Below are 23,575 nucleotides of genomic sequence, written 5' to 3'. Positions count from 1 at the left end.
CAGCTATGGTGGAAATCAAATGGGAATGAGATGACTCCCAGCTGCTGAGGACAATAGTCCTCCAAAGAGCTTGCAGCCAGTAGTCTTCCTTATGGGATGCAGAACAATTAGAATGTGGACTTTGACTTTCACCACTGTTGTTTAACAGTATTGGAAGTCCTAGCCTCAGCAATCAGACAACAAAATGAAATAAAAGGCATCCAAATTGGCAAAGAAGAAGCCAAACATTCACTTTTCTCAGATGACATGATCTCTACATGGAAAACCTGAAAGACTACACCAACAAATTGTTAGAACTGATACATGAATTCAGCAATGTTGCAGGATACAAATGTACAGAAATCCGTTGCATTTCTCCACACCAATAATAAAGCAACAGAAAGAGCTATCAAGGAAGTGATCCCATTTACAGTTGCACCAACAACCATAAAATACCTAGGAATAAATCTAACCAAAGAGGTAAAACTGTATGCTGAAAACTATAGAAAACTCATGAAAGAAATTGAAGAAGACACAAAGAAATGGAAAAACATTCCATGCTCATGGATTGGAAGAACAAATATTGTTAAAATGTCGGTACTACCTAAAGCACTCTATACATTCAATGCAATGCCAATCAAAATAGCAAGAGCATTCTTCTCAGAATGAGAACAATCATAAAATTTGTATGGAACCACAAAAGATCCCAAATAGCCAAAGTAATGTTGAAAAAGAAAACCAAAGCTGGAGGCATCACAATCCCAGACTTTAGTCTGTATTACAAAGCCATAATCATCAAGACAGTATGGTATAAGCACAAATAACAGACATATAGACCAATGGAACAGAAGAGAGAACCCAGAACTGGACCCACAATGTATGCAGTATGGTCAAACTAATCTTTGACAAAGCAGGAAACAGTATCCAATGGAAAAAAGACAGTGTCTTTAGCAAATGGTGCTGGGATATCTGGATAGCAACATGCAGAATGATGAAACTGGACCACTTTCTTACAGCATACACAAAAATAAACTCAAATAGATGAAAGACCTAAATGTGAGACAGGAAACCATCAAAATCCTTGGGGAAAACAGGCAACAACCTCTTTGACCTCAGCTGCAGCAACTTCTTACTTGACATGTCTCTGAAGGCAAGGGAAATAAAAGCCAAAATAAACTATTGGGACCTCATCAAGATAAAAAGCTTCTGCACAGCCAAGGAAACAATCAACAAAACTAAAAGGCAAATGACAGAATGGGAGAAGATATTTGCAAATGACATATTGGATAAAGGATTAGTATCCAAAATCTATAAAGAACTTACCAAACTCAACACCCAAAAAACAAATGATCCAGTGAAGAAATAGGCAGAATACATGAATAGACACTTTTCCAAAGAAAACAACCAGATGGCCAACAGACACATGAAAAGATGCTCAACATTGCTCATCATGAGGGAAATACAAATCAAAACCACATTGAGATACCACCTCACATTGGTCAGAGTGGCTAAAATTAACAACTCAGGAAACAACAGATGTTGGCAAGGATGTGGAGAAAGGGGAACCCTCTTGTACTATTGATGGGAATGAAAACTGGGTGCAGCCACTCTGGAATCAGTGTGGAGGTTCCTCAAAAAATTAAAAATATAATTACCCTACAACCCAACAATAGCACTACTAGGAATTTATCCAAAGTATATAGGAGTGCTAATTCATAGGGGCACATGTACCCCAATGTTTATAGCAGCATTATCAGCAATAGCCAAATTATGGAAAGAGCCCAAATATTCATCAACTGATGAATGGATAAAAAAGATGTCATTTACATATATAGTGGAATACTACCTGGCAATGAAAAAGAATGAAATCTTGTCATTTGCAACAACACGGATGGAACTGGAGGGTATTATGCTAAGGGAAATAAGTCAGTCAGAGATCATATGTTTTCACTTTTATGTGGAGTTTGAGAAACTTAACAGAAGACCATGGGTGAAGGGAAGGAAAAAAAAATAGTTACAAACTGAGAGGGAGTGAAACCATAAGAGACTCTTAAATACAAAAAACAAACTGAGGATTGATGGGGGGATGGGGAGAGGAGAAAATGGGTGATGGACATTGTTGGGATGAGCACTGGGTATTGTATGTAAGTGATGAATCATGGGAATCTACTCCCGAAGCCAAGAGCACACTGTAAACACTGTATGTTAGCTAACTTAACAATAAATTATATTTTAAAAAAATGTGGACTTTGGAGTCAGGGAGGGTTCAAACCCTAGTTCTACCACTTATTAAGAGTTAATGCATATAACACCTAAACCTCAATTCTCTCACCAGTCACCCCAAGACTTTAGCTCATTAGAATCCTTAACAAATGTGATGTTTTGGATAACTGAACTTCTAGGTAAGTTTGAAACACTTATACTTTTATCTTATAATTACTCTAGATGGAAATTCTTTTAAATCTTATCACTTCTCTTCATTCCTAAATAGAGGACATGTATTATCACAAACTCTATAGTCTTTTTGTTAATTTAAAGTCATCATTTTAAACCTCAGTGTTCTCACTTTGAAGTAATGCTTCTGAGCCATTTGAGGTATGCAGGATTTTTAAAGAAATGGTCCCGGACACATGTGTTTTCTATTTGGGTTGAACTATCTACATTCTTTTCATAGCTTGGCTCTCCCTCTCTAGGAGATTATCATTGGGGAGCTAGAGTTGTATATATGTAGGATATCTACTGAGGAAATAAATAAAGAGAAGGGTGAACATTAAGGGACAGAGTAGAAGATCTCGGGGTCTCACAATTAGATTAGATGTCCATCCTTTGTGATGATCAGGTTGATATTCAGTATCAGCCTGAGAGAAGTATAATTTCTGTCCCTGAAATATCGTCTATCAACTTTTTTCTCCTATGTAGCAGGAATTATTTTAATGAGAGACAATGCTTTCTCTGTAGTCATAAATAAAAGAATCAACTGTCGGGGTGCCTGGGTGTCTTAGTCGGTTAAACATCTGACTTTGGCTCAGGTCATGATCTCACAGTTCATGGGTTTGAGCCCCAAGTCAGGCTCTGCAGCTCGGAGCCTGTAGCCTGCTTTGGATTCTTTGCCTCCCTCTCTTTATCTGCCCCTCCCCTGTTTGGTCTTTCTCTTTCTCTCTTAAAACAAATAAACAAACAAACAAACATTAAAAAAGACTAATAAAAAGAAAAAAGAATCAACTGTCAAAATACCAGGGAGAGTCAGAATACCTGTGTGAATGCATTTCTGTCAGTATATAAATGGGTTCACATTTTTTTTTTCTGGTTTCGCGAGGGGATGAGTATAGGGAAGTTCTAGATCCTAAATATATTAGTGACAGGAAAATGAGGCTTAAATAGTGGATATCTGGGATTCTGAAACTAGATATTTCCCACAACATTGTCCCTGCAGGGTACTGTAAACTAAGAACTGGACACAAATCAGGATGGCTGCTAAGAGGCTTTACAGGTGGGCACCTGCAATAGCAAGTAAGTTATTTTTAGAAAAGGAAAATATAAGGGCTTTGTGATCTGGGAATTCCCATATAAGTGTAAAGATTATTATTATTAAACCACTTTTTGAGTAGGAAGTGTTTGATTCCATGGAATTATTAAAAACATTCTTTTCATGTTTAACCAAATGTCCCTGAGAATAATGATGAATCACTTAACAGCTTCAGCAAATCCCATTAAGCCCAAGCCTTTTAGGGACAGTCTGTGTTTGATGTGACCTATGGTTTCCCTGAAAGTCTTACTGGTTGTATTGGTAAATAACAGCCACCAGAAGCCAGAACTCACATTGTCCTTTTCTTGCCCACTTTTGCGTGATACATGAATCCATCCTCAAGCAAGTGAACAGAGCAAGCCAGGCTAGGAAGCACAGTTGGACTTTGACCAGATATCATTGCTGATTTGCCAGCTAATGTGTTCCTCCAATATGTGCTAAGGCAAAGGCAAATGCACACTCCCAGTTCTCTGTAAGCATAATACACCCCAATTTACCCTTGGGACTTCAGAAATAAAGAAACTGTGGAATACTCCCCCCCAGGCATCTCACATTTTACTTACTAATTTATTAAGCCTCTTAATAAAACAATATAATTAGAGTGGAATAAAAATTTTTAAATATTAAAAATATTAAAAGTATATGTTGGGCTCTTCTTTAGAAAACAAAATTTAGCTGACATTGTCAAGAAACAAAACATCTTCCTAGAAAAATGCAGAGTTGCCTATAATTTGCATAAAGATTGTATTTAGTGAACCTCTCAGACTTCCTACTATACAAAGTTCTCTGAAAAATCTGTTTGCAATAATAGTTTCAAGAATGAAAATCTTATTTTTTTCAAGTTTATTTATTTATTTTGAGAAGGAGAGAAAGCATGAGTCAGGGAGGGGCAGAAAGAGAGGGAGAGAATCCTAAGTAGGCTCTGCATACTGTGGAGCCTGACACAGGGCTCGAACCCACAAACTGTGAGGTCATGACCTGAGCCAAAGTTGGACGCTCAACTGACTGAGCCACCCAGGCACCCCAAGAATGAAAGTGTTCTTGATGATGCCGTTGCTAAGCACCATGCCGGGCACACAGCAAGAGCCTGGTATATAGGGGTTGAGTGGAGAGTGAATAAGTACAATTTATTTGCAGTAACATTTTGAAATTATGAAATGAATATCTAAAATTACTCTATGGGAATTTTTGAGAGGCTTTCTGGAGGAATGGGTATATGAGTTGGGTAGTTTGTGGTTGTAACTCAAGACAATTGTCAGAAATCTTTAAAAGGTCTGGAGTCTAATTTTCCTTAAGAATACCCCCCCCCAAAAAGAATACCCCAAAATGACAAAAGTAAGTAAGATAAAGTAAAATAAAGGTCAAAAACTTAAAAGGGAAGTGCTGAGGGTGTTTTTTACTCCTAAATAGTCAACAAAAGCCAGATGAGTCTGGGAAGAAGAGTGACTATCATATTATTATTATTAATTATTCACTATATTTATGAGCCCCGATTTGTGTGCCAGATGAACTGCTAAGTACATTACGACTCTGCAATGTCGATATTATCTTCAGTTCATAGACACAGTAACTGAAGATTAGATATATTACAGAATAAAACTTGTAAGCAGCATATGTAGAATTAAAATCCAGGGATGAAAACAAAGATCATAGATTAAATTAATGGAGAAATTTGGTTTTATGTACAGTAATTCACTTTACAGATAACGATTCTGGCATCTATATTGATTTGTTGAAAAACGCTGAATAATATCAGTGAGGAAATTTGGATCAGGAATTGATTGCCCCAGAGTTCTCATATAAGGGAAAATCCCACACCAGCTGAGACTTTAAATATAGAGGGTATCTGTTTTTCAAGTGATGGTAAACATTTTTAAAGTCTTACAAAAGGGGTGTTTTCTGAATATTCAGGCTCTTTCTAGGTATTATAATATTGAAATAAAAATCAAAAACAGATATTAATCTGACTTGATTAAAAGTAATCCCCATAAACTGGTTTACTCAACTACATTATTTCTTAAAAGTGAACTAAATGCAGGGCTTTCCTCTTTGGCCCAGAAAGAAATTATCTCTGCTTTCACATTGCTCCCATCCTTCCCTAAGGAACAGAGAGAAATAGAAAAGGCATAGGGGTCAGGGGTTCAATCTTTTCAATCAAGCTAAGTCCAAGGAAATTAAACACTTTGCTCAAGGTTTTTAAGCTAGTTATGAAGGTGAGCTTACTATTTAGAACTCCCAAGTTCCAGTACAGAATATTCTCCATTTTAATGTTAAGTTTTCTGGTTAATGTTATGGTGAAAACACCCCTGAAAGCTTTTTGTCTCATGCTTCCTGGGTCAGAAAGTATCTAGAATATTATTTTGCTGCTGCTTTGAGGAATTAAAATAGCTAATCATCAGTTTGGTATGTCTTTTTGGAATGTCCATTCAGGGTTAAGAAGCAATTAACCAGAACCACTTTATTACTGCTTCTTTTCCTATTCCCTCCTCCTCTCCATATTTATCCTTCTGCTAAAGTTGCCTTTTGGGCCGACAAGTAAGACTTGAAAATAAATGTCTCATAATGCATCATAAAGGAAACCAAATGTTTTTGGACAATATGAAGAACTAGGATTTGCATAACTTTTATAACTCACTTTGAGCAATGACAGGTGGTCCTTAAATTGGCAATTGTTTGCTTTTAAAAGCAAAATATATATCCATACATAATAAGTTGTGTGAGGAGCATTTCAAGGTTCCAAGTTCCAGAAATGAGTCACGTATAGCCATGTATCAGAGGGAAATATTAATTGTATAAAGCTGGGGCAAAGTTCCTATAATCTTTGTCTTCATTCTGAAAGGGCACATGTGTTTAAAACAATGATTAAAGAGAACATGACTTCTTAAAGCAATGTAATTTTCTTTGGAACACTTAGATTTGACATGGAATCGCACACTAGGTGAAATTTTGGTCTAACTGGACAGTCTCTCATCCCACTCCCATTTCAACATATTTTTTTAAGAACCAAGAGAACTTGGACTTCTAACAGAGTACAAAATTATGGAATTTGAAACTCATTCAGTCCCATATTCTGACTAATGAAGGAATCCCTACTAAATTGTCCCTGGTATGTCCATCCAGTTTTTGCTTTAAGATCTACATAGAAACAACTGTTGACTGTAGATAGATAGATGATAGATAGATAGATAGATAGATAGATAGATAGAGTATAGATAACATGGGGGGAAGGTAGGAATATTTAAGTAAATATTAACTTCACTTTGAATGAGCCAATTTACCATTCCAGAATTCATATATTTTAGGTATCGTATGGTCAACTATGGCATAATTACCATTACCATTATTAAGTCAATAAAATGGCATTGTTGTTTAATATGTTTCTGGACAAACTCCAAAAAAACTGGGGATATGCCTAAAAATAAACATGCTCTATAAAAATTCTTTTCAACAAGGTAAGGAATAAGGACCAAAGAGTGAGAATAACTTGGAATATTTCTTAATTTGACTATGAATATATAGACTCATACCATGGCATCCAGGGGGAAACTTGAAGAAGCTAAGAGAGATAATACAAAGCCCCTAGAAGAGGAACCTACCAACAATAACAAAAGCTTGAAACCCAGAATCAAGCATAGGACACAGGCAAAATTAAGTTTTCCAAGAAAGTTTCAGAGCTCTTTCAACAGGCCAACTTCTGGAACTCTCCTAAAATTCATTTATCTAAGATCGGGTAAAAGCATCTCAAACAAGAGATTTGCTCATGTGAAGCTTCTTAACCATTTGAATCACAGACTGGGGCAAACATGGTCCAGAATTTCTGTCTTCAAAACTCAAAGCACTATTGGGTTAATAAGACAACCCCTACTAAGCTGGTTTACTGCAATGCAATGAAGCAGTCTTAGCAGAGATAATAAATTAAATCAAGTCCCAGAAATGACGAATTCTGCTTCACCCAGGGACCGTGCGGAGGCTCAGAAATCAGACTCATCTTGGATGCAGAGTGAAGAAGCATTAAAAAAAAAAAAAAAGAAGAAGAAGAAGAAAAGAAAAAGAACATTTTTTTTTTTTTTTTAACTTCACAGAGTTCTCCACCTCTGCGTCGCATTAGCCTGGAAAGGATGCTCCTACACAACTGCAAGGGCATGCAGAGGGGGATGTGACGCCCTTAGGAAGGGGGGACCAAGATTCCAACTGACCTTTTTGCTGTTTAAAGGACTGAATCGAGCCTGAATGGTGGACCATTTTCACTCTGTGCGTCCCAGCTGGGTTCGGAAGCTGTCCTAGAGGGAGGCGGAGGAATAGTAACCAGACTGTTTGACAGGCTCCCGGGCTCCACACAATCCCTGAGCCTCCGAGAGCGCGCTGCAATCCGACACCTGCTTTAGCCGGCACTTAGCTCCGAAGGCTGCGCGCCCACCGTTGTTATGGCAACGTCGGAGGGCGGTCCAGCGTCCAGCTCCCCTTAGCGGCTACTCAGGGAATTAACCTCGCATCCCCGGAGCGTCCAGTGCCGCAGTGTGGGTGGGCGTTGTGTTGGGTTTGCTGGGAGAGGGAGAGGAGGACTTTTCTTAGCGACTATAAATAAATCCGAACAAATCTCTGGAGCCACTAAGTAATTACCTCTTTTTCAAGTTTGAGGCGAGTTATTATATCGGGGTACGGTTTTAATTCACTAAAAGTTGGTCTGTAAACACTGGCACTTGCAGAAGGGCCAAGCTGATCTATTTCTCCCCTGAGAGGAATGCAACAGCAGATGCAGAGACGTTTTTGTCTTTTCCTCTTAAAGTTGCATACAGGAAATATGGATAACTTCCACTTAGCCAGTAGAATGGTTTTATCAGATCAGCTATGTTAAATGTCTAGAACACCACTGCATGTGAGTTATCCTCTTGTACTTCAGCCTTTGAGGCATTGAATGCTATAATAATGGCATGGGGCCATTTATCAGTAACAGGTGCTGTAAAAACACTCTCCACGATACCTAAAGTAATCCTAGCAAAAGCCTTATAAGGTATATAGAATATTATTTTAATATTGTAAAAGAAACTAAGGTCCAGAACAACAAAGAATTCTCAAAATCATAAATAACCATCACCTTATGTTGAGAGAGAAAGACACCTGATACCAAAGAGGTGAAGTAACTATGGGAGGGCCAAACCACACTGGCCAAAATAGAATCAGGAGCCAGTTCAACACATTCTTCCGTCTCTCTTCCTCTTACCTTCCTTTTCCTGCTGCCTGATTCAAACCTTTTAGCTCCTTGTGGAAGATATAACCTTATTGAACAAGAGCAAAGAGTATATGCTTTCCTGAATTTTGAAGGTTTGTGAGACCAGCTCAGTCAGTTGAGGAATACAAGCAACGGCAGATGATAAAGAGAAAACAGTTGTTTCAAGATGTTCAAAACCTCACACAGGTTGAGCTGCTATCATACACTTTTTGATTTCACCTGTAGTGCATAATACAAGGGCAGTAAAGGGAATGTAGCTTTGAACAAGCAGATGTTCCAGTTAAATATGACTGCATAAAAAAACACTCCGAAACTATTATCTCTCATGACATTTCATAGGTTGGCTAGGCTCAGCCTGGTGGTTCTGCCTAGAGTCCTCTTGAGTTTTCAATGGCTAAGCCTGGAGAAGACAGAAATTGGATTCCACTCCCAGTGAAAGGCCTAGCAAAGAATTTGCAGCTGTCTTTAATGAAGGATACCAGTGTTTCCAGAAAGAAGATGTTGAACATTCAGTAAAAACTAAGTATGCAGGCACTGAAGAAATACTTGGTTATAAAGAATTAACTCAGTGTGAGTTTTATCTTGAACTGAAGATTCAGAACAAACCTCAGAGACTGTCTCCACAAAGCCTCATTTTACAGCTAATTTTATACAAAAGAGCACTGAAACCCAAGACAATAAATGAATTCCTGAGGGTGCTTTTGTTATATTTTGTTCATCTGCAGTTAAAATTCTAATGTAGCTCAACTCATAGGTCATTCCAATTACAATCCAACTCATTGAATTCTAATACCACCCAATCTCTTAGGTGAGGATTAAATTAAATAATATATTTAAAGACTAGTTCATGGCAGGAAGGTAAAGCTCAGTAAATACCAGATACTATTATAATTATTACCCCTGAAGATCTGATCTTCTTTTTATTTTATTTTCGTAAGTTCATTCATTTATTCTGAGAGACAGAGATGGCACGAGTCGGGTAAGGACAGAGATACAGGGAGACGGAGCATCCCATGCAGGCTCCATTGCCAGCGCAGAGCCTGACCCGGGGCCTGAACCCATGAAAACACCAGATCATGATCTGAGCCGAAATCAAGATTTGGATGCTTACCTGACTGGGCCACCCAGGGGCCCCCTGATCTTCTTTTAAAAACCCCTTTAAATCACTAAGTTTAGAATCAGAAATATTGTGGAAATATGAACGTTAATTCAATTCATAATTGGGAAGAACAATTGAAAGAAGTAAAAGCCTATGGTTCTACTCTACACTTCCAGGCAGAAGGACATCTTCAATTTCCCAGAGCCTCTTCTTTTGCTGATGTCTAATTTTCTCCAACCACAACTCAGCTGGAGGTGAAGATGTGGGCACTGGAGCCAGGAATGAGTTAAGAATTAGAACCTCATTAGAAATTAATTATTAAAAAAAACGTGATTTGGTATTTCTAACACCATCGCACCCTCACCTCAGCAGTGCCAACTATGGTTAAATTATCTTCTCATAAAGTTGATTACTTTTAATTAGAAATATTTTAGGCTGGACTGACAGATTGGCTAGCAGGGAATTCAAAGAACATCTTTGCTTGTTTTAAAATCAGTCTTTTAAGGAAGGTTGCTAGAGGAACAGCTTTCGTAAGGACCCTAGAAAATTTCAAGCACCATCTGCTTTACAGGAAAGGCAATGCAAAGAGAAGGAAAGGCTGTATGTGTATGTGTGTGTGTGTGTTGAAAGCGACAAGGGCAGGGGGTTTGAACAAAGACCTTCCTAAAAAATAAATCTTCCTATGAACTGATAAGAGGAAATTTTTGAATCTGACATTTCCATTGTGGAAAGGTTAGGAATGAATATATAATAGCTTCATCAAAGATGGCTACACTGATTTTTTTTAATTTTTTTACTATTTTTGGTTTTAAATTTCTTTCTTCAAATTTTAAAGATGAGAGAATATTTTATATAATGTTCAGTGATGAAACACAATTATCATATGTTATATGATCTTGACTTTGTTTTGCAAAATGGGAAAAAAAAAAGACTGGAAAGAAGCATACCAAAATTTCTAAATAAGTAATTTTGCAAATAGGGATTAAAGCTGATTTTTTATACCTCCATAATTTTTGTCATGTTCTACTTTTTACAAATGATATATACTGATTTGATATGGATTTTATACATACATTCTTAAAATCTCTCCCTATCTATCATGCTACAAAGTAATTTTTCTTTTTCAGTCTTGGACTTTTGTTTTGTTTTCTTGCTCAGGTCTCTGCTGCATTCACCCTCCCACAGCTCACCACCTGTCTCATGTCCTCCTTAGGTAATTAATTTATCAGACCACATGCTAACTTTTGCCTCCCAGAAGAGGTAGGAAACTCTGTTTTTACATCACTGGGAGGTTTTTTATTCCTTTGAACTTCGAGATATGAACACTCAGCTCAGCCAATCGTTAGCTTCCCTGTTTTGTGCTCTATCACAGGAAATGTGAGACTTCTGTCATTACCTCTTTGGGTCTTGAATAAATGACTTAATTGAAATTGGGCTGCCAATTCTGCTCTCATTATCTAAATGGTAACTGAAATAAAGCAATTCTCTTTTCAGTCATTCCCTCTATAGAAAACCCAATTATTTAAGGTATTAAAAGGCAAAATGATGAGCAACTGGGTGGCTCATTGGTTAAGTGTCCGACTCTTGGTTTCAGCTCAGGTCATGATCTCATGGTTCATGACATAGAGGCCCCACATTCAACTCTGTGCTGACAGTGCAGAGCCTGCTTGGGATTCTCTCTCTACCTCTCTCTCTGCCCCTCCCCTACATGCATGTGCTCTTTTTCTCTCTCTCTCTCAAAATAAATAAGCATTTAAACAAAATAAAAGACAAAATGAAATAACCAAGTCACATTGATAATGGGTTTATTTGAGAAGAGTAAGGAAAACAGAAGGGGAGAGCTCCCCCAGAGACATTATCATAGAGAAACTCTGATCTCCCTGAGAGTGGACTGAATGTTGACTGTTTCTTCAGGGACCAGTATAGTTCCTTTCACACAACCTGAATGAATACTTACTAATGAATAAGAAACGAAAGAAATTAATTTAAAATTTTAAAATGACTTCAAGAAAAATGCTGCTTTAGTGGCTTGAGTAGCTGTCTTCTTCCTTATGCAAAACCAAGGGGAATTATATTAAAATCATTTATATATTTTATGCTTATATATATTTATATTTAATATATGAACTACTTTCTTGGTGCAAGTTGCTATCCATACTCTATTAGAAGCACAAACAAGCTCTTCAGAAAACCCAGTGCTGTGATACGTGAAGGGTGGAGTACAATTTAACGGTTGTTTCCCCCAAAGCCTAGTGTAGCTGACCACACGTGACAGTAAAAGAACAGGTGAGTCCTTCTGACAGCCAGGCTAGATGCTCAGAGATGCATTGAGGAATGACAGGTCCTAAGGGATGTAAGTGCCAAAGAGAAAGCAATGGAGGAAAATCAGCAGCTTCCACCTAATCCGAACCCAGCCTGAGGTGCTCTTATCACACAGTATTTTGTTGTTGTTTTTACTTTTTTTAATGTTTATTTTTTTGAGAGAGAGTGAGACAGTGAGCACTATTGGGGGAGGGTCAGAGACAGAGGTTGAGAAAGAGAATTCCAAGCAGGCTCCATGCTGTCTGCACAGAGCCCCACACCGGGCTCAAATCCCACGAACCATGAGTGCTGGAAGCCGAGCTATCCCAGCCTGAGTGGCAGGGCCCGGGCTGTGGACGGATTGGTGACTGCAAGGCGGCCCACGGACAGAGAAGCTTCTTGTACTCCCGCTTCTAGGTAATTTGGCCTTAATAAAAGTACCTGGGGTATTGTCTGTTGGGGAACCGCCCTCAACAGGCCCCCTGGGAAAAGAACCATTAGGAAAGAAAATAAGGTTCCGCAAGAAATTGTGTGGCCTTACGTTTAGCCCTTGCCATCCCCTATGGAGACTCCTCTACTTACAGGAAGGATAGCCTCATGTGTTTGCCAGCAAAGAGGCCGACAAAAGAGAAACATGGATTTGAAAGCCTCACTCTGGCAACTAAGGAGTGTATCTCTGGGCACAGGTGACTTCAACCGCTAGGCCCGCCTGGCCCCTCGGAGGCATTCCAGATGATGATGATTGAACCTAGTGGGTTAAGGTACAGAATGGTTCATTAGTTCCTAGGTGCATTGTGTCTCTGAGAATGTGTGAGGCATGGGTTTCTAAGGCCCTTCCGGCCCCTTCCTGGCACCTCGGATCGAGGCAAACACATTGTTCTTCTGGCCTCATGTGGTTAAGAGGTCATGTCCCTCTAACTGTTCCACTTGAGGCGTTGAGAGATAGATGACCTTTCATGAAAACAGCAAAGCAAATGCTTTATAGATTATAGATAAATGCAAATGCATAATGGAATAATGTAAGAAATTAATCAATAATCAAAGGGTATGAGGGAACATTACAAGAAAATCGCCACGTTATTTCTTAAAGGTTGATTACACATAGAAACATTTTTAAAATTAGGTAATGTTAGAAAAACATAGATGCCAAGGAAATCACTAGCAGATATAATGCCACATTTGCTACAATAAATCGGCCAGATCAACGCACTGCTGTTGTCTGTGTCCATTTTTATTTTTGTTTTATTTTATTTTTTTTCACTTTTTCACCGATGCCGTTTATGCTTCAGGAACCCCTGGACCTGCTGGAGCTGGACTCCGGCACATGAGATCATTACCAGAACTGAAATCAAGAGTAGGATGCTTAACTGACTGAGCCACCCAGGCACCCCATTATCACGTAGTATTTTGAAAAGACAGGGACACAAAATGATTTGCTTAAGAAGACAGCATTAAGATGCGTGGAAAAAAGTAGTTGATGGTGGAATAAACATTTTATAATATTATGTCTCTGTGGAAAACTTATCATCACTCAGGATGCCTATAGAATAGAGACCATGTTTATTGTTCTACTATTCAAGAAGCCCCATGATCTGCCCTCAACACTCTCTAATCTTGTTTCTAAGACTCTCTTACACTCCGTTTTGTTCCTCCAATGGTTTTCTTCCTCATAGGCCTCTCTTCTTTTGCTGCTGCTGTTTTCTGCATTTGAAATGCTCATCTTAAAACTCCCATCCTATTCAAGTTTTCTCAACCCCTACTCTCCTTTAAGTCCCCAAAGCAATGCCATTTCCACGATGAAGCCTTCCTTTTTTCACATCCACCCGCTATAAAGCAAGTTAGATGTGAATTTAATCTCCTATAATTCCTATAGAATATGACTGACATCATTCATGGCATTTTACCATGTTTGTATTGTGCATTATATATGCATGCTTTTGAAAGTAGGCACAAACTTTTCTCTTGTTTGCTAAGAGTCTAATAATAAGATATTCAAATATCAGTCCAGTGTATTAATTGTCTTTCAAAATTAGCATGTAAGACTATGGCTTTATATTGCTCTGTGATTTTATTTACTCCAGGCAGATAATTTCATAAAGACTAATTTTGCTTTGTTTAGAAAATCTAGGATTACAATAACTATTGATTTATTTTTTTACATCTGTTCATCTTCATAACTTCTTAAACTGATACTCTGGTCATCTGGACCACTCTACCACATTTTGGTGAATTTCCATGCTTTTGAAAACAGCAAGTTTTCCATGAAAACTCAGCTGAAGTTCTGGATGTGGAAGTGCTAGTCTATGGCTAGTGTCTATTCTGATAGCTTGATGCTTCTGCTGACTTACGCCTGTGCTATACTGGTTGTTGGGGTGTTTGCCAGCAGGAGGTGGAAATGAAAGTAGCTTCTGTAGTTACCTATTTTCTTTTTAGAGAAAATGTATTTGTGGCCCTGGGAGGCTGGAGTGACTGGTTGTGAATACTCTGTGATCTCTATTTTAACATAAGCAGTCCAGCAGGAGCAAAGAATGTATCTGCTGGCTTGACATTCCCACAAAGACATTAACAATGCAATATTAAGAAAGCCTTTAAAGAGATAGTGTGCATGAATATTTATGTACTGGAAAAGTTTCCTGATTTATTGTTTTGTTTTTTTTGTTGTTGTTGTTGTTGTTGTATGGGGGGGCGGGGAGGGGCAGAGAGAAAATCTTAAGCAGGCTCCACAACCAGTGCAGAGCCTGATGTGGGACTTGATCCCATGACACTGGGATCATAACTTGAGCCGAAATCAAGAATTGGAAGCTCAATGAGCTGAGCCACTCAGGCACCTCAATATTTCACTTATTAATAACAAACTGCAGAGGCACCTAGGTGACTCAGTTGGTTAAGCATCCAACTTCAGTTCAGGTCATGATCTCCGAGTTTGTGAGTTTGAGCCCTGCATCAGGCTCTGTGCTGACAGCTCAGAGTCTGGAGCCTGCTTTGGATTCTATGTCTCCCTCTCTCTGCCCCTCCCCCACTCATGCTCTGTCTCTGTCTCTCTCTCTCTGTCTCTCTCTCTCTCTTTCTCAAAAATAAATAAGCATTAAAAAAATTGAAAAAAATAACAAATTGCCAAAGAATATTGAAGTGTGAGGTCAATTTTTGCAAAAAAATTATATGCACAGATCTATGATAATAAAACTCAAAACAAAGTAGAGTCTACATAAAGAAGATAGGGGGTGAAGTAATTTTTTTTTTCATTTTGCTTATTGATATTTTACCCTTATTTTCCATTTATCCCTAGAGTGACATGCTCTGGGTTGCTTTTTGTCACAGTGTAATTATCAATGGCCTCAAACTTTAAAACGTGTCCTGTTTTGTATAGTAAGTTAAGCAGCCACCTTAACCACCAAATGCATATGACTTATGTTAGAAAAATAAGTGCAAAAAATACAAAATGACAACAGTATTTAAAAATAGTCTGGGCAGGTGGCACCGGGGTGGCTAGGTCAGTTGGACACCCAACTTCGGCTCAGGTCATGATCTCATGGATAGTGGGTTTGGGCCCCATGTCGGGCTCTGTACTGACAGCTCAGAGCCTGGAGCCTGTTTTGGATTCTGTATCTCCCTCTCTTTCTGCCCCTCCCCTGCTTGCACTCTGTCTCTGTCTCTGTCTCTGTCTCTGTCTCTGTCTCTCTCTAAAAAACAAATAAACATTAAAATAATTGAAGAAAATAGTCTGGGCAGAAAATGTGGTTATGCCATTTTAATCCAATAGTAGCACAGATTTAAAATTGAAAACAGAAAATCAGCACTTGGCATGAAGGTCCCCTTTCTGATGTAGCAGAGAAATGTGGAAGGGAAGGCATTGCTTTGGGAGTCTTGTCCTGATGTGTAAAGTAGCATGCCATCTAACAGTGTGCAAATCACTTTGCCTTCTTGGTTCAAGGTGTCCTACCTATGATAAGGTTGATGGATTTGATGCTCTCTAAGGTCTCTTCTGCCCCTCGTATTCTAGGATTCTTTTCAGTTGGAAGAGAATTTCATATGCTCTGACTTCAGAAATATAATCCTTGTGGCTGGTTTGACTAGGATTATTCCTCTTTCCTCTCCAAAGGAAAATAGTAGAAATAGTACAGAAAATCTTCACTGATTGAAATCTACAAATAGAAACCTTGTGGCAATATGAACTTGAGTGGGGTCTAAAATTAAATAATGATATGATGAAGAGACAGTTTGCAAAAAAATAAAACTAATAGGATGAAAATGTTACTGAATTAATTATTTAATGTGACAGCATTGAATTTACCTAAAAAATAAATATTGGCAACTTGAAAACATTTATGTATTAACAATGTGTCAATTATAGCCCTTGTATTCATTAATCTAAATAATTTATGTTAGCATTACTGAGTAGATGATCACATCATATTACCTTGAAAAATATTTAGTAAATCATACTTTATATCAAATAAAGTTCTTCCTCCCTTCCTATAATTTCTAAAAATATTAGAATAAAACTACCTATTCTATTTTTAGTACATTTAACAAATATATACTGGAATCTATGTGCCAAATTCAGCCAGGATATATATATTTTTTTAGTCTTTGTAAGCTTTGTACCAGAAAAACAGTACATCTTTGTAATTTTTTTTTTTAATTTTTTTTAACGTTTATTTATTTTTGAGACAGGGAGACACAGCATGAACAGGGGAGGGTCAGAGAGAGAGGGAGACACAGAATCTGAAACAGGCTCCAGGCTCCGTGCTGACAGCTCAGAGCCCGACGCTGGGCTCAAACCCACTGACCGCGAGATCATGACCTGAGCCGAAGTCAGATGCTCAGCCTACTGAGCCACCCAGGTGCCCCTCTTTGTAATTTCTTTAAGAATAGATAGCAAATAGTTATATAAGCCCTAAACGTTTGAAGTTCCAAGTCTCCCCTGGTTGTGACGTTTTATTGTAAAAGAGTGATTGAACACTTTGTGGGGGAGGGGGGAACAAGAAAAAAAAAACACTATAGCAACACATTTTACACAATAAAAACAAGAATTTTCTTCCAGTGACTTTTAGGAAAGTTTGCCTTTTAACTGTCATGACTATATTTTCCAATCTTCAAATAAGGTTTTGTCACCTAGGAATCAGTAAAATATTGATTAAGGAAAACAGAAAAGAGACTGACATTATACTTTTTCATATGCAATGCTGGAAGTTAGAACAGCTTCTTCAGGTTGATGATATAATTGACTTCATCTCAAAATCACATACCTATACAAGATATAATTATTCTCAAGTACAGGAAGACACTTGAAAATCTTTAATAATTTGAGGAATGTATAACTTACAGAGTCTATTTGAATAAATACTTAAGGATTCTACTTTAAAAAAGAATTAGAAAAGGGACCTCAAGATAAAATAAGAGTAAAATATAATTGTATCTAATCTTTATTTACCTAATTAAATTCAAGTGGATAATAATACACACTCCAGGGATACTTAACATAAGAACTACAAAAAGCTATTAAAAAGAAAACACTATAGAATAAATTCTGATTATTAATTTCAACAAATCCAGGTAGTTGGGCTAAATAAGAATGTTACAGAAGTCTAAGGAAAGGAGAATTAGAGAGGAAAAATAAAAGTTTAATATAGTCTTAAGACCTTCTTTTATTGGGGAGGGGATCAAACAAGAGGCAAATGAAAACATGAATATTAATAGAAAAATAACTTTGTTTAACTTACTTGATTATGAGAACAAGGAAAATAAAAAATAATATTTAATGAATGGGGAAAGAACAATGAACTTTCCAAGGAGAAAACAAATGAAATATATTGCACCTTGATCAAACCAGGAAAAATAAGGAAAAGGAAAATGTGTACTCAACAGTGAAGACAAATTATACATTTAAAATAAGATGAAATGAATAAAATCAAGCATGTCGGCCAATATTCCAAATATAAGGACTCTAAAAAGAGTCCACTAAAAGACAGTGATTTAAATTGGATTAAAATCAAGATAAGCACTTTGTGCAAAAAAAAAAAAAATATATATATATATGTATATATATATATTTAATGGAAACTAATAAAGTGGTGGTCAAAATGATTTCAGGTAAATACAAATAAAAAAAGTAGGCAAGTCTAGCAATATTTTCAGTCAAGATGGAATTTCACATTATACGGAATAAAATGTTAAAGAGGCACATTACATAAAGCTAAAGGTATAATTTATAAAGAAGATATAAGTCCTATACCTTATCCACCAAACTGTACAGTCATTAATATAAAAGCAAAAAAATTAGATGGACAAATTGATAAAATTGCAAATGTAATGGAAGACAATAAATATTTCTTAAAAAATTTAATATAATAGACCAAAGTAAACAACTAAAGATCTAGATTGACTTACTACAATGAACTTCATTTAACAGAAGTTTATAAGATCACACTTGTAACACTTATCTTTGTATTTGGTGGACATTCACAAAAATTGGTCCTGTGCTTTGTTATGTTCCTTTTGTGTCAACTTCACTAAACTACAACCGTGTTCTCCAGAATTGCCTTCCCAATATGGTTCCAGGCTAAAGCTGATCAAAAAGAAATCTGTGCAAGCCTAGTAAAATTAAAGGAAAGCAGCACCCACTTCCTCTGAAGGTCACTGTGCTTACAAACAATGAGACAATGACACAGGAGCAGACAGATTCTAGAAGGTCCCTATTTTTCCCAGTACCATGTCCAGCTCTTTTTTGCTCTATGGAAGTACCATGCCAGGTGCAGAGGTGATAGTCTTTCCATAGGCTGCTCCACCAATGCTCTGTCACGGACCCACTCTAGATTCCCTGGCAAACTCTGGTTTGTTTGCCACAGCAAGTGTTCAAAAGAACTGGCTAGTTGCTTTTCTCTGATTCTCTAACATCCTTTTTTGGACTATTCTCCACAAAACTCCTACAGTTGGGTAAGTTCTCACTCCTGTAATAAATCCTTATTCCATAATACTTAAAGTATTTCTCATTCTGTTTTGCTGATTGAACCCTGGTTGATAAAAAGAAAAAAAATGAAGGAAAAGTAAAGCAAGACAGAAAAAAAATAATGCAGAGTATTGGGGTGCCTGGGTGGCTCAGTCAGTTAAGTGTCTGACTTCAGCTCAGGTCATGATCTCATGGTTTGTGGGTTCGAGCGCGTGTGGGCTCTGTTCTGTCAGCCCAGAACCTGGAGCCTGCTCTTGATTCTGTGTCTCCTCTTTCTGCCCCTCACCCCTGCTCACTTTCTGTCTCTCTCTCCCTCTCTCAAAAATAAATAAACATTAAAAAAAATTTAAAATGCAGAGTATTTACAGACCACATTGTAAGATTCTAATCTAAAAAAATCATAATTTAAAACAAAAAAAATTCTCTGGTAGTCAGGGAAATAGAAGTTAAAATAGTGAGGTATATTTTTAAGCTCTTCACATTAGCAAAAATGGAAAGGAGCCATGGTATCTATTTTTATAGGGATGTTGGGAAAAGCATTCTTTCATACATTGCTTTGGAATTGTGAAGCATTAGAGCCTATTTTAACCAATAACCCATCTCTTAGAAGTCTATCCCATTCAAATAAAGCAGCCATAAATAATGACCCATATGTCAGGGTTGTTTATTGTACCATTGGTCTTGGTAGCAAAACACTGGAAACAAAACTCATACCCACCAATATGGCAGATTATGATTTATCCTAGTAGGGTATCTATCTGATTAGTTGGACAGGGAGAAAATATAGAGAAAGCTACATGCTGGGTTGTTAATATGGGTAGGTAGGTTAATACAACTGGATGGAAGAAGAGAGGCTGAGAAGGAAGCCAAAAGAGAGAAAAAGGAAAACAACTATACATCCAAAAGCGTGTGAATAACCACATGTATGCATTTATGTAAAGTTATGTATATGCATGGGTAAAACAAAATTAAACACTAAAGACATTCTCATCATCTGGCCCGACCTATTTTATCCATCAGATTTCTCTGGATTTCCCAGCACAAACTCTGTTTGGGTCAGAATGTAGTGCTTGATCTGCCTCACGAAAACAGCCCTTTGTTTCCTCTTCGGGGAATGTTCTCTTCTTGCTGTTCATCATCCAAGTTCTCCCAGGCCCAATGGCACCTCTTCCCTGAATAGACCAGCCCACATGAAGTCTCTTCTGAACTTGTTCATCCTTACTAAATAATTGAGAACTTAATTATATAGAATCATGAATTGTTCTGATTCTTTTGTGCCAGTTAGTCATGTCCCTAACGATTAGTCTTATTCTCAGTTTCTACTTCTCTTAAGAGATGCATCACCAAATTGTACCTTTAGTGTAATGACTGTTATGTTTAGCGTAATTCTTAGTATTTGGTTTCCAAACAAGGAGACACTTAGGAAAGTATGGAGCCTTGACCTCAGAAGATCTCAGTTAAAATTTATGCTCTGTTACATCTTAAGGGATGTGCCTGAGTATATTTTGTTTCCCTTAGATTTAGTTCTGATATCTGTAAGATAGGCCTCTTATGTTTAACGTAAAACTTTAAAACAGCCTGCATTGTGTAGAGTTCTGACTAGAGTCAGCCTATCTGGCTCTGAGTCTGGACACTATAACAGTTTTATCTCATATAGTACTTAGCAATTATTTACTTGTCTTTCTGCACCCATGAAATTTTGGTCTGTCAATAGCTATGACATTTGTGTTAACCAGCACTAATGTCATCAGAAAATTATTTCCCTAACTTGGATACTTTTGAGTATGAAAGGGGTCACTATGATTACATTGGATGGACAACAGTTACAAGTAAGGACTGTCTGACAAACCAGAAACTATGGTGAGCCCATCTAGAATAAATATTTGGACCACAGGCCACTCATTGTGAAGAGCAGGAGATCACCTCATTCTTTATTCACCCTTTCTACTCTCACCCCTGCCATAAATGGAGATGATAGGCCGTTAGTAAAACAGAATTAAGAGACAGACTATGGCGTAACTCATCGGTCACTTGATGAAGGACAGTCAATATTAGCACAGGACTATGCTTCATTTATCTTGTACCTTCTCAAACTTCTTTTTTTTTTTTTAATGTTGATTTATTTTTGAGAGAGAGAGACAGAGCCCAAGCTGGGGAGGGGCGGGGGGGGGGGGAGGGGCAGAGAGAAGCAGAAGGACAGAGAGAGGGGGAGACACAGAATCCAGAATCTAGAATCCAGGGTCTGAGCTGTCAGCATAGAGCCCAATGTAGGGCTCGAACTTGTGAAGTGTGAAGTTATGACCTGAGCAGAAGTCAGATGCTTAATTGACTGAGCCAACCAGGTGCCCCCTCCCTTCTTAAACTTCTGAAGCTTATAAAGCAGAGGTTTCAGGTTTATAAACAAGGGACAAATCTGGCCTTGAGGTCCTTTTATTAGGCTTACCTAGTATTTAATTTAACTAATACTTTGTTATACTTGTCAAAGGTCAAGTGGAACTGAATAGTCAATGCCTCCTCTCTAATTCACTAACTCATCACACTTTTCAGGAAGTTAAGGTTCCATTTACCATTCCCGTTGGGATATTGTGGACTGCCTTCCTAATTCATCCCTTTGTCCTTCCTAGACTCTGAAAGATTTTTAGACATTCCAAGCTTCATGTGGACCTCGTTCCAGCAGCTTGCTACAAAGCCTTTCAGAGTGGTGCTGGGAGCAAGAGCAGAGAGCTAGAAAAACTCAGATTTTGGAAAGGAAAAGTATGAGGACTAGAAAAAGAGCAGACTCTGGCCATGTGAAATGGATGTTTATGGACTGATGGATAATAAGATTGGAAATAATATAAAATGCTGAGATTTCTATAGACTGATAACTACATGGACTGCTCATCATCTGAATACCACAGGAAGCTGTGATCGTCTATACCTGGCTTTTTTTTTTTCAAATAACATACTCATAGACCTACCTAGAATTTATTAAAAGGACACAAAAATTAATATAAATTAAAAAAATAATACTTATTTAACTTGTAAAACTGTCGGGATTAAAACCAGTAATAAGTGACAGTGAGTTACAAATTAAAAATAATAACACTGTTAAATGGCTTGATGATGATGATGATTGGTGTGTATTTATAAGGCATAATTTTTGGTTTGGGAGGTGACTAGAATACCCAGATAAAGTGTTTATTTTTTGCTTCTTAAGATACTTACTGAACATCTCTTGTTAAAAATGGAGAAAAAAAACATTAAATCATTACTAATATGACTTGTATCGGTTTATCACTTACTTAACTTATGTCTTATGTTCCCTGATTCCTGAATTCTGGAGTCCTACAGAGACAAATAGCCAACATCTTTGAGCACCAGATGGGACTGCAGTGAGGGGCCGTAGACAATATGAGCTTTGTAAGGTAGAGACACTAATATACAGAAGTAGACAAAAACAAAAACAAAGAGAGGAAGGGGCGTCTGGGTGGCTCATTCAGTTAAGTTCCAACTCATGATTTCAGCTCAGGTCATGCTCTCACGGTTCATGAGTTTGAGCCCCAGGTTGGGCTCTGTGTGACAGACAGTGCAGAGCCTGCTTGGGATTCTCTTTCTCTCTCTCTCTCTCTCTCTCTCTCTCTGACCCTCTCCCGCTTGCTCGCACTCTCTCTCTCTCTCTCTCTCTCTCTCTCTCTCTAAAATAAATAAATAAATAAATAGCCATTTAAAAAAAAGCAAATAGGAGGCCAACTTGCTACTCTCACTTATACCAAGATGATCAAGGGGTCACCTCATTTCTTTGCATTCTTTCCTGAAAATCCATTTCTGGCAACAGGAATTTTGTGTGCTGCCTCACTTACAATAATAATAGCATTAACAAGTAGAATAACAGCAATTAACATTTAGTGTGAACTTAGTATGCGAAGCACTTATCTTAATTCTCATACTAGCCTTATGAGGTCAGTACTATTATCTCAAATTTATTAATGAGGAAATTGAGGAACAGAGGGAGTAAGTAATATACTCAAAATCCTTCAGCTAGGTAGGGAAATGCATAACTAAGATTTGGAAAAAAAAAATCTGACTCTAAGGCTCATGCAGTTGACCACCATGCTGTATTAGTACAATAATCACCTCCTAAGCCATCTTATAATAGGGGACAAATGACCTGCCAGTGAGCTACTTCCATTACAAGACCTTGCTCAAATGCTACTCTGCTGATAAGGCGTTATGGAATTTGCCACATTGAAATTAAACTTTTGACTATGGACCCGCAAACTACATTTCTATCTTTTGATGGACAGGCAGATGTTGTTTTTATTATTAACATTTATATATTCTTCTCCTCTTGAATTTTTTAAGTTGAGAAGAGGTCCCTTGGTTCACATTCCCTTTCTCTCAACCTCTTCTTTTCTTATATACTTCCTTTTTTATTACGTTATGAAATGATGTATGATATTTAATTTTATATAAAAATACAATTTTTATTATAACATGATAATGAAAATG

At 37.5% G+C, this 23,575-nt stretch overlaps 1 protein-coding gene across 2 annotated transcripts in view; it reads right to left on the bottom strand.

Moving 5' to 3' along the window:
• The window catches only part of ANO3 (anoctamin 3), a 296,517-nt gene that overhangs the window by 266,043 nt on the left and 6,899 nt on the right, over window positions 1-23,575 (bottom strand). The window contains exon 1 of one of the 2 annotated variants that reach the window (XM_043580833.1): window positions 7,702-7,910. The exons of the other annotated variant lie outside the window; for it this stretch is intronic. Within the exon in view, the coding sequence (XP_043436768.1) occupies window positions 7,702-7,747 (46 nt within the window). The 5' untranslated portion in view covers window positions 7,748-7,910. Of the gene's footprint in view, window positions 1-7,701; window positions 7,911-23,575 lie in introns of those variants that run through there. 2 annotated transcript variants of the gene reach the window in all.

Source organism: Prionailurus bengalensis, chromosome D1 (assembly GCF_016509475.1).
Source record: "Prionailurus bengalensis isolate Pbe53 chromosome D1, Fcat_Pben_1.1_paternal_pri, whole genome shotgun sequence".
In the NCBI taxonomy this organism is placed as follows: Eukaryota; Metazoa; Chordata; class Mammalia; order Carnivora; family Felidae; genus Prionailurus; species Prionailurus bengalensis.
The sequence above is the reverse complement of the archived record's forward strand: the minus strand, read 5'-3'. Positions and strand labels throughout refer to the sequence as shown.